Source organism: Amblyraja radiata, chromosome 18 (genome assembly GCF_010909765.2).
Source record: "Amblyraja radiata isolate CabotCenter1 chromosome 18, sAmbRad1.1.pri, whole genome shotgun sequence".
NCBI lineage: Eukaryota > Metazoa > Chordata > Chondrichthyes > Rajiformes > Rajidae > Amblyraja > Amblyraja radiata.
Window position 1 is genome coordinate 184,763 of NC_045973.1, and position 18,771 is coordinate 203,533.

The 18,771-nt window shown below is 43.9% G+C and overlaps 1 protein-coding gene across 8 annotated transcripts in view; it reads right to left on the reverse strand.

Annotated features, from left to right (window-relative positions):
• Positions 1–18,771, reverse strand: part of wnk2 (WNK lysine deficient protein kinase 2) — a 150,555-nt gene that overhangs the window by 77,152 nt on the left and 54,632 nt on the right. For all 8 annotated transcript variants that reach the window (XM_033036529.1, XM_033036526.1, XM_033036524.1 and 5 more), the window contains exons 5-7: positions 10,863–10,951; positions 4,929–5,148; positions 518–794 (exon numbers count right to left, since the gene is read on the reverse strand). In XM_033036529.1, coding sequence (XP_032892420.1) covers positions 518–794; positions 4,929–5,148; positions 10,863–10,951 — 586 coding nt within the window. The remainder of the gene's footprint in view (positions 1–517; positions 795–4,928; positions 5,149–10,862; positions 10,952–18,771) is intronic.

Here is an 18,771-nt window from a genome sequence, read left to right on the forward strand (position 1 = left end):
TTGGTAATATCTACAATAATCCTTTCCTTGTTATTGTATTGATAAATTAATTTATCGTAGACTTTAATGAAATGTCATATCATTTAATATTCCCTACTTTATAATGTAGTTTAGTTACAAATGTTTTTACAGCAAAGTGATTTTTGCATGGAAACAATTGCTATCTTTAAAAGATATCTATCATCTAAATTAAGCCATGCACCTCATATTTTGAATCTATCGATCTATTTAGTCAAATTTGCATGCTTCACTATCCAAAACTAGTCTATGTATTTAAAGATAATGAGGGTTAGGGTTAGGGTTAGGGAGATAATGAGAATAATATTAAATTGTAACAATCTGCTCAGTTCTAATGGATTGAATTGTTGTGGGTGTAACCAAGTATAAATAAACTCAATTACACCATATCTACTCAGCTTTTCATTCAATGTGATTTTTCTAATTACTTTCACCTCTGAAAAAACTTTCCAAAGATACTCTAAATGTTAAACAATCAAAATGAAATAACTTAACTCACACATCATGGATGTAACAGTCTTCAGCAAACTTGGGCAAAGGTGTTGGTCAGCTTCAGGTTCTTCCAATTCTGAGGAGATTTGTTGGCCTTGCTGGGAGGTGTCAATAACTTGATTAATACCATTCTTCTCTTTATCCTGGTTATCTGTCTCTCTTTCAGCATTAGCCTTATTTACTTGTTGACTCCTTACCCTTCTCCGCGTAATTAAAGCTACTCTATCCCGTATCGACTTGGCAACAGTCTTGGAATCACATTCTTGAAAGAACCCAGAGTCAATCTGCAAACAGAATACAAATAAATGTTAGAATGTACAATGATCATCCTTCTCCACTGAGCTTGATGGATAATATTAGTTTATTAAATAAAAGATCAAGGTTACTGCAGAATTTTTTAAAAGCTGCTGAAGGAACAGCATCCCAGACAGTATCTGTGGCAGGGTAGGAATGAACATAGACCATTGAACATAGAAAAGTATAGCACAGGAACAGGCCCTTTGCCCTATAATATCTGTGCCAACATGATGACAAGAAACCACCAGGAGAGCCGTACGATTGGCAGCCTCGCCAACAGTCTGTTTTTTTCTTTTTCTTTATTTATAGTGTGTTTTAAAAGTTTGTGTGAATGTTCTCTGGTTTGTTTTATTTGGGGGAGGGGGAGGGGGTCGGGGGAAACTTTTATTTCAGTCTCTTACCTTGCCAGAGATGCAATTGGTTTTTGGGTCGTCTCTCCGATCGCTCTGCGGCCTAACATCCTGGAGCTGGAGGCCTCCTCAGGACTGACTTTGAGCCCCACCCTGGGGCGTGGACTAACCATCGGGGCTGATCCCTTGCCTGGGATCGACACTCCAAACGTGGCCTGTGGATTTTACCATCAAGGGCTCGCAGTCATGGGAGAGACCAAGTCGGGAAGCTCCACCGACGCAGAGGTTCGACCAGCCTCGACCCGGAGTTTGATCGCCGGCGCGGGGCAGCTGAGATTCCTCTCCTCTCCTCCCCCCCCCCCCCCCCCCCCCCCGATACAGAAGCTGATCGCCCGATACAGGGCTCGACCGCCAGCTATGGGAGTAAGATCGTTCCGTCAACGGAAGGCTTGAGGCCTCCGACCGTGGGAGAACAAAAAAGGGAAGAGATTGAACTTTTTTTCGCCTTCCATCACAGTAATGTGCAGGAGTCACTGTGGTGGATGTTTATGTTAAAATGTATTTTGTTTGTTCTGTTGCTTTTTATTTGTATGACTGACTTGGCTAATGAAATTCCTCATATATTGCAAAACATACTTGGCTAATAGTATTATTGTGTTGCATTATAAGATAAACTAATAGCATCTGCCTGCATGTGATCCGTATCCCCCCACAGCCTTCATATCAATGTGCCTATCTAAAAGACTATTTATTAAATGGCACAATTATATCTGCCTCTGTCCCCTAGCAGCCTGTTCCAGGCACCCATACCCTCTGCGTGAAGCATCCAGAACTGCACACAACATTCCAAATGCATCCGAACCAAATCCCTATAAATGAGACTCAAAACTGGCTAAGTGGCCAAATGTCTCATTAATGCATCTGTACTGCTTAAGCATCCAACACTGAAGTTTATCTGCATATAATATAAAATATAAATGATGCAATCAAGTTCTCTTTACTCTACCACTTCCCTTCCACCTACATTGCTTCCTCTAGCTTCACAATTCACATGTCTTCAATCCTTTTGTCTCACACAGGCAGCAAGTTGGCGCAGTGGTGGAGTTGTGTAGGAAGGAACTGCAGATGCTGGTTTAAATCGAAGGGTGACACAAAATGCTGGAGTAACTCAGCGAGACAGGCAGCATCTCTGGAGAGAAGGTTCAGCGGGACAGGCAGCATCTCTGGAGAGAAGTTTGAAGAAGGGTCTTGACCCGAAATGTGGCCCATTCCTTCTCTCCAGAGATGCTGCCTGTCCCGCAGTGGTAGAGTTGCAGCCTTACAGCGCCAGAGATCTGGGTTTGATCCTGACTACGGCTTGTATGTATGGAGTTTGTACATTCTCCCCGTGACTAGCGTGCGTTTTCTCCGCTTTCCTCCCACACTCCAAAGAAGTAAAGGTTTGCAGGCTAATTAGCTTAGTATACTTGTAAATTATCCCTCGTGTGTGTGTGTGTGTAGGATAGTGTTAGTGTATGGGGATCACTGGTAGGCATGGACCCGGTAGGCCGAAGGGCCTGTCTCCGTTCTGTATCGCTAAACTAAATCTTCTGTCTTTTCATCTGACCTTTGTCCAACCTTCTGCCTATCAAATTACCCTCCGCACCTGGCCTATTACCTGCCTGGCTTTGTCCTGCTTTCTCTCTCTTCAGGCTTTCTTTTCCTCCCTTCCCCACCACAACAAGGAATCCTGACTCGAAAGGTTACCTGTCAACGTTCTTCTGAGATGCTGCCTAATCCGCTGAGTTACTCCAGCACTCTGTGAAACGTCACCTATCCATGTTCTCCACAGATGCTGCCTGACCCACTGAGTTACTCCAACACTCTGTCTTCTTCTCTATACTTGTTTAGTTTAGATATACAGTACAGAAACAGGCACTTCGGCCCACTGAGTCACGCCAACCATTAATCACCCATTTTCACATTTAGTTCGATGCTGTCACACTTTTAGTTTCGGCCCGAAAAGTTGCCTATTTCCTTCGCTCCATAGATGCTGCTGCACCCGCTGAGTTTCTCCAGCATTTTTGTGTACCTACACTTTTACATCCACTCCCTACACACTAGAGCCTATTTACATAGGCTAATTAACCCACAAACCTGTACATCTTTCGGATGTGGGCGGAAGCTGGAACACCTGTAGGAAACCCACAAGGTCACAGGGAGAACATGCAAACTCCACACAGACAGCACCCAAAGTCAGGATTGAGCCTAGGTTTCTGGTGCTGCGAGGTAGCAGCTCTGCCATCTGCACCACTGTGCCGCTATGGTTAATCTGACCTCAGGTACATCCCATGCTTATGCATCAAGCTGAAAAGGGTACAGAGAAGATTTACTTGGATGGAGAATCTCCCCTGAAGATTCATTAAAAGAATATGAAACAGTTCATCCTTGGACCTACACTACAAGATCACCTGCAATGTGTAATTTCTAGCAGAGACTTGTCAATAAGCACTTAAAAAGATGATTAACATAAAATAGATACTCTGCAAATTTATGATACATTTTCCCTCCAGGAAAGAAGATTACAAGGGAAGAGATGCTAAAAATGTTTAGACGCATGCTTTCACAACATAATGCAAGAATACCTAGAATGAAAAAAAACAATTTTAAACCAGCCTCTTACAGTGTGTGTGGAAGCAGAATTTGAAGTTACAATGCTTCCCAAGTCAGGAAACCCAGCATCATAATATAGGCAGCAATTGGCTCAAATAAGCAAACATCTTTTACAGCACCTTTTACAGTGACAGCATAGCTACTCCAGTGAAGAAAAGCATCTCCTCTGCTGATTGTAGACTATTGCCTCCCATCTTCTCTCCAGTAAATTCCAGTTTCCTCAGGTCCCCCATTTCTCATTCCAAGACCCAGCCTTTTAATTTCTCTCTATTGCTTTGGCCCCATTTTGTTTACCCTCAGCATGAGACCTTGGCAATGCCATTCAAGTAAATATAATTTGATATCAACTTTTAAAAACTCAGCAAGTGGTGAATGAAGTTTGCAGAATGAATTTACAAATCCATTTTTGGTAACTACCCATTACTTCACGGAACAGGCTATTTTAGATGTATTGTAAGGAGACCCTAAGGAAATGTGAACTCAATATTCAGTTTAAGAGGGACACGTCAATCACAAACTAGAATCTTGAACTTGAAGCAAAATTGATAGTTATGAGAGGCAAGAAACAAAATATTCAGTGAAAACAGTGCAGAATTGCATAGAAAACACGAACATACCAGAAATAGTGTGGCACCAAATGCCCAATTATGGGAAGATAGTTATTGGGTTTGATATTATAGACCCAGGCTGCTCACTCAGAAATCCCTTCCCACCCAAACTGTCTTTTACATTACAGATTAAAGGCCTATCAGTCAGGATCAGGCAACATTTCTTACCCTCAGAGACAATAGGTGCAAGAGTAGGCCATTCGGCTCTTCGAGCCAGCACCGCCATTCAATGTGATCATGGCTGATCATCCCCAATCAGTAGCCCGTTCCTGCCTTCTCCCCATATCCCCTGACTCCGCTATCTAAGAGCTCTATCATGCAGGTTACAGTGCAGCATGAGGTGGGATATATTCTTTTTTTTAAATTACCTGTGAAACAGAAACATTGCAAAATAATCCAAATACTCCAAACTATATTTGGATATCAATGCTTGTTTTGAGCCATCATACAAATGATAGTCACTTATTTCATTTCTGAAACAGCTTTCCCTTGCAATTATGATAATGCTTACCATTTCTTGTGCAACATCCTCAGGATTTTCTTTATTCAAGTTAAAACTGAACTCAATTGCACCATTGTCTTTCGGTTTGCCTTTCAGCTTCTTAGGATCATCAACCCAGAGTCTCATTGCAATTGAATTTTTTATTCCATCATCTTCTTCAGCAAGTTCAACCCTAACCCCAGTGTCCTCCGCAAAGAATGCATGATTTAAAAGATCTTTTATAGCATATCTGGAAAACAACAGCACACTCAATTATTCATTCCGTAGAGTTTCTTTGTTGGGAACCATCTTATATACTAGCATAAATTCCAACTGTAACTTTGATAATGAAGAGAAGTATTTACCCGCATGAATCTGAGCATTTGGCCAAATCTTAGTCACGTGCATGACCAAAAAGATGAAAAATTGTGGAATCCATCTCTTCTAATACTGAAAGCATTACAGGCATATTGTTTTGTACTGTATATATGATTCATATTTGTTTTGGTTTATCAAGTGAGATTTTTATGTTATGCTGACAATGTTTGTTTAGGGTCAGAGGGCATATACGACTGGTCACTTGTGTGACATCAAACGGAAGCATGTTACAAACTCTGAATTTAAAAAAGCTAGAATGTTCATATCTTTAGCAGACATGCATTATAGTTCTGTAGGTGGGAAAACAGCAATGAATAAGATTAATCTCTTACAAGAATTTTTTAATGTATCACTTTGTGATGACATCTGGCCACGTGTGTGACATTTTGGTTCACTTCCCAAAGAACGACCCATTTGGGTAATAGTTTAGAATACATCCACTCGGATATTTATACAAAGGAACATGTCAATTTTGTTTATACAGTATAAAATAAATTGATCAAAAAAATTGGACCCAGCAGTTCATCACCAGTGTACAGTCCTAATGCAGAATTCCTAATTATTGTGGTACAGGTGCACAACCTTTTATCCGAAGATCCAAATAACGAAAACCTCCGAATAGCGGACATTTTTTCGGTCCTTGAAGAAAGGTCCTTGAAAACGTTCACCGAGGGCGGCCCGCAGAGGTGACAGCGGAACCTCCGGTCGGTCCTCGAAGAAAGGGGAACTAAATCCCCATTCATAAAAGAGAAGGTGAGGGTATATTGCGCGGGAGGGTTAATAATTGACAATGTGCTGCTGCCTGCCCGCTGAGTTAAAAAGTTCCCACGGAAGACTCACGATACACAGTGTATCGTGAGTCTTGCGTGGGAACTTTTTAACTCAGCGAGCAGGCAGCAGCAGATTGTCGCTCCCTTCAGTTTCACCCCACCTACACCCCTCTGCTTCCCGGCCATGTGTGTGACCCCTTCCCTCCCCTCTCCAGCTCCCCGCTCATTGCACCGGCGCGGGGGCTTTGCACTGTCTTCACGTCGGTGATGCCAGCAGGTCAGTGCCAGTCACCGGAGACGTCAGGACCAACGGGACACCGACCCCCAGGCCCACTGCAAGCACGGAGATCCCAGAGACCCACAGCCAGCAGCAGCCCAGCCCCGTTCCAACTCCAGAGGAAAACTGCAAACTGGCCGGAGACGTCAGGACCACCAGAAGCCGTTCCCCGAGCTGCGCCCCCTCATCGGGATACCGACCCCCAGGCCCACTGCAAGCACGGAGATCCCAGAGACCCACAGCCAACAGCAGCCCAGCCCAGCCCCGCTCCAACTACAGAGGAACCTGGGTTGCGGATGACGGGGCGCAGCTCGGGGCGTCGTAGGGGCCCATCGGGGAGCGGGTTCCTGTTGGTCCTGACGTCTCCGGCCACCTGCCATCCTCCGGGAACTGTACCGCCCTTGCAGGAGAGTGGGGTTGTTTGCAGTTGCAGAGGGAGGGGGCAAGGGCGGTACAGTTCCCAGTCTCAGCTCCAGTCCAGGGGGGTGGCCGGAGACGTCAGGACCAACGGGACACCGACCCCCAGGCCCACTGCAAGCACGGAGATCCCAGAGACCCACAGCCAGCAGCAACTCCAGCCCAGCCCCGCTCCAACTCCAGAGGAACACGTAGGGGCAGAAGCTGATGGTGTGCAAGGTACGTCTTGTTCTTGGGGTGGCGGATGAGGGGGCGCAGCTCGGGCTGTGGGCAAACTGCCACTTGTCGCCGTAGCGGCCCATCGGGGAGCGGATTCCTCTGGAGTTGGAGGAGGAGGGGGGTATTGTGCTGTTTGATCGCCCCCTGCTATCCCAGGGACAGGGAGACACAGCGGCTTTTTAGACTGGTGGGCAATCACTTCCAAAGTTCTGCCCACACAGTCAGTACACCTCTCCTACACTGCATTTCATACAGACATTTATTCTGCAAGAAAAAACGACATTGAAGACTCAAACTCGCGACCGAGTAACTGCCGGGATCAAGGCGCAAACTCGCGACCTTGCGGATATGAGCCGAGCACTCTACCACTGAGCCAGCCATTAAAATCTACGCTAAAAAATTTCCATTCCGAAGGCCGACAAATTCTGAATTACGAAAAGTGTCTGGTCCCAAGGCTTTCGGATAAAAGGTTGTGCACCTGTATACAGAACATAGTAAAGGTCAAAAGTAACATTTCAAAGGTCATGAAGCTTTAGTGTCACTGCAAAAGATCCAGCTTAATTGTTCAAGGCTGCATTCTTACATTCATGCAAACTGCCAATGGTAATTAATATATTCTGATGGTGCAGTTAATAGAAACATAGAAACATAGAAATTAGGTGCAGGAGTAGGCCATTCGGCCCTTCGAGCCTGCACCGCCATTCAATATGATCATGGCTGATCATCCAACTCAGTATCCCGTACCTGCCTTCTCTCCATACCCTCTGATCCCCTTAGCCACAAGGGCCACATCTAACTCCCTCTTAAATATAGCCAATGAACTGGCCTCGACTACCCTCTGTGGCAGGGAGTTCCAGAGATTCACCACTCTCTGTGTGAAAAAAGTTCTTCTCATCTCGGTTTTAAAGGATTTACCCCTTATCCTTAAGCTGTGACCCCTTGTCCTGGACTTCCCCAACATCGGGAGCAATCTTCCTGCATCTAGCCTGTCCAACCCCTTAAGAATTTTGTAAGTTTCTATAAGATCCCCTCTCAATCTCCTAAATTCTAGAGAGTATAAACCAAGTCTATCCAGTCTTTCTTCATAAGACAGTCCTGACATCCCAGGAATCAGTCTGGTGAACCTTCTCTGCACTCCCTCTATGGCAATAATGTCCTTCCTCAGATTTGGAGACCAAAACTGTACGCAATACTCCAGGTGTGGTCTCACCAAGACCCTGTACAACTGCAGTAGAACCTCCCTGCTCCTATACTCAAATCCTTTTGCTATGAAAGCTAACATACCATTCGCTTTCTTCACTGCCTGCTGCACCTGCATGCCCACTTTCAATGACTGGTGTACCATGACACCCAGGTCTCGCTGCATCTCCCCTTTTCCTAGTCGGCCACCATTTAGATAATAGTCTGCTTTCATGTTTTTGCCACCAAAATGGATAACCTCACATTTATCCACATTTAATGTTTCTTCAACGTTGAGATAATACCCACGTCAACTACCTCCTCCAGCAGCTCATTCCATACACTCACCATCCATTGTGTAAAAAAAGTTACCCATCAGGCCCCTATTAAATCATCCCACATTCCTTTCTCCCCCTCCCCCCATCATCCCACATTCCTTCCTCCCCCCCATATCCCACATTCCTTCCTTCCCCCACCCCCCCCCACCCCATCTTCCCACATTCCTTCCTCCCCCCCATCATCCCACATTCATTTCTCCCCCCCCCCCCCATCATCCCACATTCCTTCCTCCCTCCTCCCTCCATCTCCCTCCTCACCTCAAACCTATGTCCTCTAGTTCCCCAACTCTGGGCAAAAGACTCTCTGCATTTACCTGATTTATTCCTCTCATTGTTTTGTACACCTCTAAGAGATCACCCCTCATCCTCCTGCGCTCTAAGGAATAAAGCCCAAGCCTGCTCAACCTCTCCTGATAGCTCAGGCCCTTGAGTCCTGGCACCATCCTCTTACAGGTAAATCTTCCCTGCACCCTTTCCAGCTTGACAATATCAGCCATGATCATATTGAATGGCGGTGCAGGCTCGAAGGGCCGAATGGCCTACTCCTGCACCTATTTTCTATGTTTCTTATAACATGGTGACCAAAACTGAACACAATACTCTTAATGTTTAAGAAGGAACTGCAGATGCTGGAAAATCGAAGGTAGACAAAAATGCTGGAGAAACTCAGCGGGTGAGGCAGCATCTATGGAGCAAAGGAAATAGGCAACGTTTCGGGCAAAAGCCCTTCGTCAGTCTGAAGAAGGGTTTCGGCCCGAAACGTTGCCTATTTCCTTCGCTCCATAGATGCTGCCTCACCCGCTGAGTTTCTCCAGCATTTTTGTCTACCTACAATACTCTTAATTGTGGCCTCACCAACGTCTTATATAACTGCAACATGACCTCCCAACTTCAACACTCCAAGTCTGGAGTGTGGTGGCACCTAACGGCAGTGGCTCGACTGCAGTTCGTCTGTCCTTTTTTAATTTTGTGTCCCGTTAGATGTATGTTTTAGGTTTTGATTTTGATTATTTTTTAGCTGTGCATATGTGGGGGGGGGGGGGAAACCGTTTAATCTCTTCCCTGTACGGGACCTGACTTTTTCCCCGTCGGGTCTCCGGTGTCGTTGGGCCTAACATCGTAGAGCCGGCAGCGGCCTCCAACCGGAACCAACCTGAGGGCTCCAGTCGCGGAGCCTGCAGACTCACCATCGCGGAGCTGGCTGGCTTCGGAGCGGGAAGCGCTGTGGTGGCGCACTGCTGCAACCCGACTTCGGAGGCTCCGGCCGCAGGCCCGGTGGACAGGAACATCGGGAGCTTGCAGGTCCCTGGTGGGAGACCGCTTTTCAGAGCTCCCGCAACGGCAACTTCTCCCACTGGAATCGTGGGGCGCAGCCCAAACAGTCGCGGGACTTACCATAGCCTGCCGGGGGCTTTAACATCATGAGCCCCAGTCGTCTCGACGCTGCAATTGGACTGCTGGACCGCGGGAGAAGAACAAAGGGAAGAGATAAAACTTTTGCCTTCCATCACAGTGAGGTGTTGGTGATTCACTGTGATGGATGTTTGTGTAAATTGTGTGTTTTGGTTTTTTTGTAATGTGAAAACTGTAGGAATGAAATTTGGTTCAAACCTTGTCTGTTTGAATGACAATAAAAGGCATTCTATTCTATTCTACTCAATACTCTGACGTGAAGGCCAATGTGCCAAATGCTTTTTGAGCACTCTATATACCAGAGACGCCACTTTCAAGGAACTATGTACCTGCACTCCTAGATCCCTTTGCTCTACAACACTCTCCGGAGCCCCACCATTCACAGTGTAGGTCCTGCCCATGTTAGACTTCCCAAAAGGTAACACCTCACATTTCTCAGTATTAAATGCCATCAACCATTCCTCAGCCCACCTAGCCAACCAATCAGGATCTGACTGCAATTTTTGACAACCATCTTCACTATCTACAATACCGCCCATTTTTTGTCATCTGTAAACTTGCTAGTCATGCCATGTACATTCTCTTCCAGATCATTGATATAGATGACAAATAGCAATGGGCCTTGTGATGCTTACCATGCAGAACCTTGGCAAATGCCTTGCTGAAATCCATATGTACGTCTACAGCTCTACCCTCATCAAACTTTATGGAGACATCTTAAAAAAAACTCAGATTGGTGAGACACGACCTCTCACGTACAAAACCATGCTGACTATAATACTCCTAAATATTAATGTTGTATTGCATCATTATATGTTGAATACAATATTATTATTAATACAAAAAAGTACATCTTGTAAGCTGAATCAATGACTCACTGATCACAGATTGAAGAACATTTATTGCAAAGGCCTCGGAGTAATCAATTATTAGTTCCAGGAAACAAACACCTGTTCTCAATTTTGTTACTAACCTTTCATCTTTATTTTGGCAGATACATTCTCCAATGATCTCCTTTATTTCTGGATCGATGACCTTACCAAAGCTTGCTGGTTTTACTCCCTGAAAATTTAAAACAGAAAATTGCACAAACTTAGAGACTTTCAATGTTCAGGCTTGTAGAAATATTATTCAACGCTTTCATAATTCCTTGCCAAGAATAATACAAATTTCAAAAAACAAATTTCTAAAATGTGGACTTGTAATTGTTTGCATTCCCAAATTCAATTTTGTTACAGTTAGCAAAACATTATAATTTCTATTAAAAGTTTTCAGTTTCAGTTTATTGTGACTTACTGAGATATAATGAAAAACTTTTGTTTACGTGCTTATCAAATCAAATAAGAAAGTACTATCAAATCAAATAAGATTGAATACAATCAGGTCAAGAGCAAGTACAAAACATGGAGCAGACCCTTCTTCAGACTGAGAGTCCTCACGACTCTGTCTGAAGAAGGGTCTCAATCAGAAACGTCACGCATTCCTCTCTACAGATGCTGGCTATCCCACTGAGTTACTCCAGCATTTTGTGCCTATCTTCGGTTTAAACCAGCATCTGCAGTTCCTTCCTACACAAAGAGAAAGACAGATTGCAGAATAGCGAGCTCAGCATGGTAATGTAACAGTGCCAGAGTAAAAGTCCAATATCCGCAATTGGAGAATCAGGACTGTACCCTAGTTTGTGTAGGAAAGAACTGCAGATGCTGGTTTAAATTCGAAGGTAAACATCAGTCTGAAATATACAAACATAGAAAATAGGTACAATAGTAGGCCATTCGGCCCTTCGAGCCTGCACCGCCATTCAATATGATCATGGCTGATCATCCAACTCAGTATCCTGTACCTGCCTTCTCTCCATACCCCCTGATCCCTTTAGCCACAAGGGCCACATCTAACTCCCTCTTAAATATAGCCAATGAACTGGCCTCAACTACCCTCTGTGGCAGAGAGTTCCACAGATTCACCACTCTCTGTGTGAAGAAGGGTCTCGACCCCAAATGTCACCCATTCCTTCTCTCTGTCCTGCTGAGTTACTCCAGCATTTTGTGTCTACCTTACTGTACCCTAATTTGTGGAAGGACCTTTTATATAACTGATAACAGAGAGAAAGTAGTTGTTCCCTAGTCTGGTGATACACACTTTCAAGCTTCGACATCTTCTCCAGATAGGAGTGGGGAGAATGTGCAAATTACTATAGAAAGGGCATGTAATCTCTCTCAATTTATGTACTGGTGCCCGAGCAAATGTAATAGCTACGAAATGCTTATTTGTGCAGTGACAATTTTCTAACAGAAATTCGATAATACTTGTGTATTATATGTGTCTTTTTACAATACTGCACACAAAAATGTGACAAAGGGGGTCAAAATTCAACAAAAAATTGACAAGCACTTTATTGGGATCATGACTAACATAATATCAACAACAAAAAATAAGAAAATATAGCATATTGATGGCAAGTTTCTGAAAATGGCATCAGAATACATAAATACATTTTGTGTAACGGTTGTCGCGTGGTGTCCACCAGTGACCTGGTTGGCACAGTAAGTGCACGTATTTCTTATTCCTTTCTATGTTAATGAATACCACATGGAACAATAAAATTGCAAACACCGTTTCCACTTCATTCACCTGATCATGTAATAGAATACTGCATCCATCTGAGTGGACATCGCAACGCACGTTACACATCATACACATAAACGTACTTTGCGGTGGACACTAAAAGGTTTGGTGTCCCAGAAAACAAACGTTACATTATTAGCAAAAGCCAAGCATTTCCACCAATGTGATCCAAACGGAACATTACCGTATGGATTTGAGCTATCGATGGCCAATGATTCATCAGATCGTTTGATTTGGGCTCCAGGAGAAAATCTTTCTCCTGGTATTTGGGCTCCAGGAGAAAGTAACTGGAGAGGATGAAGTCCCTAGCCTTGTACTCAGGGCGTGTGCAGATCAGCTGGCAGAGATATTCAGACATCTTTAAACTCTCACTTTGTGTCTTTTTTTCGTAGAAAGCTGACCGTTAGGTTGCATCATAGCTTGGTCTACAAACAGCTCTTCCCAAGACCGCAAGAAATTGCAAAGGGTTGCAGATGTAGATGTAGACCAGTCCAGTCTATCACATAGACCAGACTTCCCACCACTTTCATCTACACTTCACGCTACCTTGGAAAAGCCGCCAAAACAATCAAAGACTCATTCCACCTTCTTCCTGATACTGTCTGGCAAAAATTACAAAGCTTAAAAGCGTGCACTGCCAATCTCAGGAACAGCTTCTTCCCTTTCGTTATCAGGCTTCTGAATGGTCCTTCCATAAACTAGGGTACTGTTCGATTCACCTTTATCCCAGTGAGCACATTGGACTTTGTCTAAGGAACTAATGCACTCAAATGCACTACTATGATGAGAACTATATTCTGCACTCTGCATCTTCCCCTTTGCTCTATCTATTGTACACGAGTTTGATTGTATCTATGTGAAGTATATATCTTTGAATAGCATTTAAAACAACGCTTTTACTGTACCTCAGTACATGTGACAATAATAAACCTAAACCTATGTTCTACTAAAAACTGTTTAAAGAAAGGTTCCAAACTGAAATGTTCATTCCCTCCACAGATACTGCCTGACCCAGAGTTACTCCAGCAATGTGTTTCACTCAAGATTGCAGCATCTGCATTTCCATTTCCTTAATGCTTATTTATAAAAAATACAAATGATAGATTAAAAGTATAGAAAATGTGTGAAAGCTGTCAGAAATAGGAGTGGAGGAAGATAAAATAGAAACTGTGACCAGGCCATGACTTCCACAGCCATCAATTGACAATGTAGTTCCTAATTGAGTAGTGTGGGCTGAATCACCTGCAGCTCAACACTGACAAGACAAAGGAGTTAGTGGTGGACTTTAGGAGGAGAGGAACACCCCTGTCCCCTGTCTCAATCAAGGGCGTGGATGTGCAGTTTACCAAGGAGTACAAGTACCTTGGAGTTTACCTGGACAGTAAACGGGACTGGTCCAGGAACGCTGAGGCCCTGTACAAGAAGAGACAGAGCCGTCTGTACTTTCTGAGGAGGCTCCATTCTTTCACCGTCTGCAGTAAGATGCTGCAGAAGTTCTATCAATCGGTGGTGGCCAGTGCCATCTTCTTTGCTGTCATGAGCTGCGGTAGCAGGGCAAAGGCCACGAACACCAACAGAATCAACAAGCTAATCGGGAAGGCTGGCTCCATCCTGGGGGTGGAGTTGGATTCATTGGAGGTGGTCTTGGAGGGGTGGATGCTCCTCAAACTGTGGAACATCCTGGACAATACAGCTCACTCCCTCCATGACACATTGGTCAACCTGAGGAGCACCTTCAGCAACAGACTGGTTCCACCAAGATTCAGTACAGAACGCCACAGGAGATCCTTCTTCCCTGTGGCTATCAAACTGTACAACTCCTCCCCATTCTGTCGTGGGGTAGACTGACTCCCCTTCTCCTCCTCCCCCCCCCCCCAATTTTTGCACATCCCCAACTCTTTCCACTCGCCACTTTAATTTATGTATCATGTATTGTATTATGTATCATTTCATGTATCTTGTGTTTTATGTGTCAGACCAATTTCCCTCCTAGGATAAATAAAGTTCTATCGTAATTGTAGATTGGCTGTTGCATGTTAGCCAATCGGAATGCTTAGTAATTATAACTTCGCCTAATGCATGCTTTATAGTGTAAGAACCCGCCTACTGTCTTCAGTAGCTGCAGTAGACTGAATGTATGATGTACTGCTAATGTGATGATGACCTGAACATTAAAGATGCTTGTACCCCAACCAGTGTGAGAGTGAAGTACTTACAGTAATGTAATAGAATAGAGGTAATTTAGCTTTAGCAGTCGAGTATTTTCCAAAATACAATACAAATAAACACACTGCTCTGCACTTCACACACTGGCAGGAAAGAATGTTGACACTATAAACTGTAAAAGGCTAGGCTGAATTCCCTTCCAGTCAAGGTAGCTAACTAAACTGCAGACAATGTGATTTGCACAGCCATAAACTAAGTTTGGTTTGCAGACATGATCTCAAACTAATGACAATTTAATATTTTTATTTCTCTTTGCTCTTCCTGTTCTCGGGCTCCTAACATTTTGTTACAACTGCTTGAGCACTCTCAGAAACCATTGTTTGTCGGCACTGGGCCTGTACTCTCTAGAGTTTAGAAGGTCGGGGGGGGGGGGGGGGGGGGGGGAGAACGGGACCTCATAGAAACTTACCGAACAATGAAAGGCCTGAATAAAGTGGATGTGGAGAGGATGTTTCCACTAGTGGGAGAATCTAGGACCAGAGGTCATAGCCTCAGAATTAAAGTACGTTCCTGCAGGAAGGGGACGAGGAGGAATTTATTTAGTCAGGGGGTGGTGAATCTGGAATTCATTACCATAGAAGGCTGTGGAGTCAATGGATATTTTTAAGGCAAAGATAGATAGATTCTTGATTAGTACAGGTGTAAGGGGTTACGGGGAGAAGGCAGGAGAATGGAGTTAGGAAGGAGAGATAGATCAGCCTTCATTGAATGGCGGAGTAGGCGATGGGCCGAATGACCTAATTTTGTTCCCATCACATGTAATGCTCCCAATACCTAATTTGCATATTTTGAACGTTGCCCATATCTAAAAAAGCATTATATAATTTTGGAACATTTTAAAACTTCATTTGAATTTGTGGTTGTTCTTTACATTTCTTATTTTTGTCATTTTAGTCTTCAATAGGAGTAGTAATGTATTAAAGTTCAAGAACAAAATGGTGCTACTGAGATAAAACAGCTTTGCATTTATTCTCAAGCTGAACACCAATCACTGGAACGCATTTATTAAACATCCCCGATTGTCTCGAGAACTTGGTGGCATGCTGCTCTTAAATACAATGACAACACACACCTGGTCCAGTTGATTTTTTTTCAAATGATGATACCCAGGATACTGGTCCAGGAACGCCGAGGCCCTGTACAAGGAACAGAGCTGACTGTGCTTTTTGATAAAGGCTCCGTTCCTTCAACGTCTGCAGTAAGATGCTGCAGATGTTCTACCAATCGGTGGTAGCCAGTGCCATCTTATTCGCTGCCGTGTGCTGGGGCAGCAGAGCGAAGGCAGCGGATGCCAATAGGATTAACAAACTCATCAGGAAGGCTGGCTCCGTCCTGGGGACGGAGTTGGATCTATGGGAGGTGGCCTTGGAGGGGAGGATGCTCCTCAAACTGTGGAGCATCCTGGACAATATAGCTCACCCCCTCCGTGACACACTGGTTAACCTGAGGAGCACCGTCAGCAACAGACTGGTTCCACCAACATGCAGGACAGAACGCCACAGGAGATCCTTCTTCCCTGTGGCTATCAAACTGTACAACTCCTCCTCCTTCTGTTGTGGGGTAGACCGACTGCCTCCCCCCCCCCCACCCCCAATCTTTGCACATCCCCAATCCTTTCCACTCATCACTTTAATTTCATGTATCTGTGTTTTATGACTGTTGGCAGATCAATTTCCCTCCTGGGATAAATAAAGTTCTATCGTATCGTATTGATGGTGGAGATCTTGGCTGCAGTAATACCATTGAATTTCAAGGGTAGATGATTAGATTATTTCTTATTGGAGAAGATATTTAGGAACAAGTCAGCAATGACCATGGCTACATGAGCAGGTCAGAGGCCACATATGATTGTTCTCCACATCTCACTGCATGTACACATGGCCAGTTCATTTGCTGAGTCAATGCAAATGGAATAGAATGTTGACAAACCACTGAATATCCTCACTTGAATATCCTCCACTGAATGGAGATTTCATGTGCGATGGAGAGAACTAGCAGCTTCAGATAACTGGTCCTCTGCCAGCACCTCTACTTTCTCAGAAGATTAGATTCGGGATGTCTCTGAATACTCAAACAGATTTCTCCACATATACCGTAAAGTATTTTGGCCAGTCTGAAGAAAGGTCTCGACCCGAAACGTCACCCATTCCATCTCTCCAGAGATGCTGCCTGTCCTACTGAGCTACTCCAGCTTTTTGTGTCTATCTTTGGTTATATCATCGTCTGGTATAACAATTCCAACGCACAGGAGCAAAAAAGACTGTAGTGAGCGATGGATTCAGTCCTGTCTATCACTGGCACAAACCTCCGCTCCATCAAAAGCATCTACATGGGGCACTGCATCTATCATCAAGGATCCCCACCATCTGTAATATGCCTTCTTTGAACACAGAACAGCACAGGAACAGACACTTTGGCCCACAATGTCTAAACCAAATATGATGCCAAAACAAACTTATCTGCCTACACATAATTCATAATTCCCTTATTTCCCTGCATATCCATGTGCCTATCCAAAAGATTCTTAAATCCCACTATCAAAACAGCCTCCACCTGTATTGGGGCACCCAGAACTACATGCAATACTCCACATGTGGCCTCACGAAAGTCCTGCAAAGCTGCATCATGACTTTTTAACTCCTCTTGCTACTACCATTGGGCAGGAGACACGTCCAGGTTCAGGAACAGCTATTTGCCTCCCAAGTGTGTGGATTGAATGTGGCCTGCAGTGGCTCGTAGCAGTCAAGAAGGACATCGGCAGCATTGCCTGGCCAGGTCGACCATTACAACTCTTACCAAGTGTCATAGCCAGGACAGTGCCCTTTATGGCCAAGTTACGACTATCATTTTTAACAACTTTGAACTTAAAGGGGTACAAGGTGGTGCTGGGAACCTGCCGACTCTTGTGTACTGCCTTAGTACAATCTACTATTCTTGACCTCTTGTACTGGAGTATGCTTCTGCCAGTGTATAAGTAGGATTTTTACTGAACTGTATGCAATGAAGGAATATCACTGTACCTAAGTACCTATAACAATAAAGTACCATTGAAATTCCAATATTGCCTGGTGGGATTTTAATTTGGGTCTCTAATTTGTTAATTCGGGTTCCCAGATTTCTAGACTACCAATTTAAAATCATTGAGCCACCAAACGATACACAATAACTTCTGACTTTCCTCCACTTTCTACAAAAAGACAGACATCTGAGAAATGGTTACTCTCTCGATTGCTCCTTTAAGCCAAACCAAAATACCCTTTTATTTCATTCACTTTGCATTTCCTTTAGTACTTACTCTATTTGGAACCTTTTTAAGATAGATTTAATACTGTATATTGATCATGCTTGTGGTTACTACTATATTTCAGATGCTTTGCAGGTCATGTCGAGAGTTACAATAGACTAGACAATAGACTGTCAAAGGAGAAAGGGACAAAGTTTAGAGGGGATGTGCAGGCAAATGTTTTTTTTAAACATATCAGTGGGTGCCTGGGATGTTGATGGAGGTACAATAGTGGCTTTTCAAAATGTTTTAGGTAAAATATGGATAGAGGGATATCAGCACATGCAGGAGAGGAGATTAGTTTAACTTGACATCCTGTTTGGCATTGACAATGTGGGCCGAAGGGCCTGTTCCTGTGCTGTTTTATGTTCCACGTCTCCTTATTCTGATACTGATATCCCGCTCTAAACTGTAACTAAAGGAAACATCTTCTAACAGCTATCTAGACAACTCACTTTACAAAGTTCTAACCCCCCCCCCCCTTCCCCATGAGTCCACCTTGTGCTTCCAAACTTGAGTGAGTTCTCCAAATTCGATATGGGCACAAAGTTATATTGATAACCTGAATTCTCCTTTAACTACTTGCTTGAAGCAGGAAGAAAGTGAAGTGTTATAATCAGAAACTAATTGGGAGCAGCATTTAGATAAAAATCAACACAATACATAACAGGTGTAACTGTAACTCTTTGTTAATTGATCAAACAATCATGTGTTTCTATAAATTCGGTTATTTCTGACAACTGTGCTC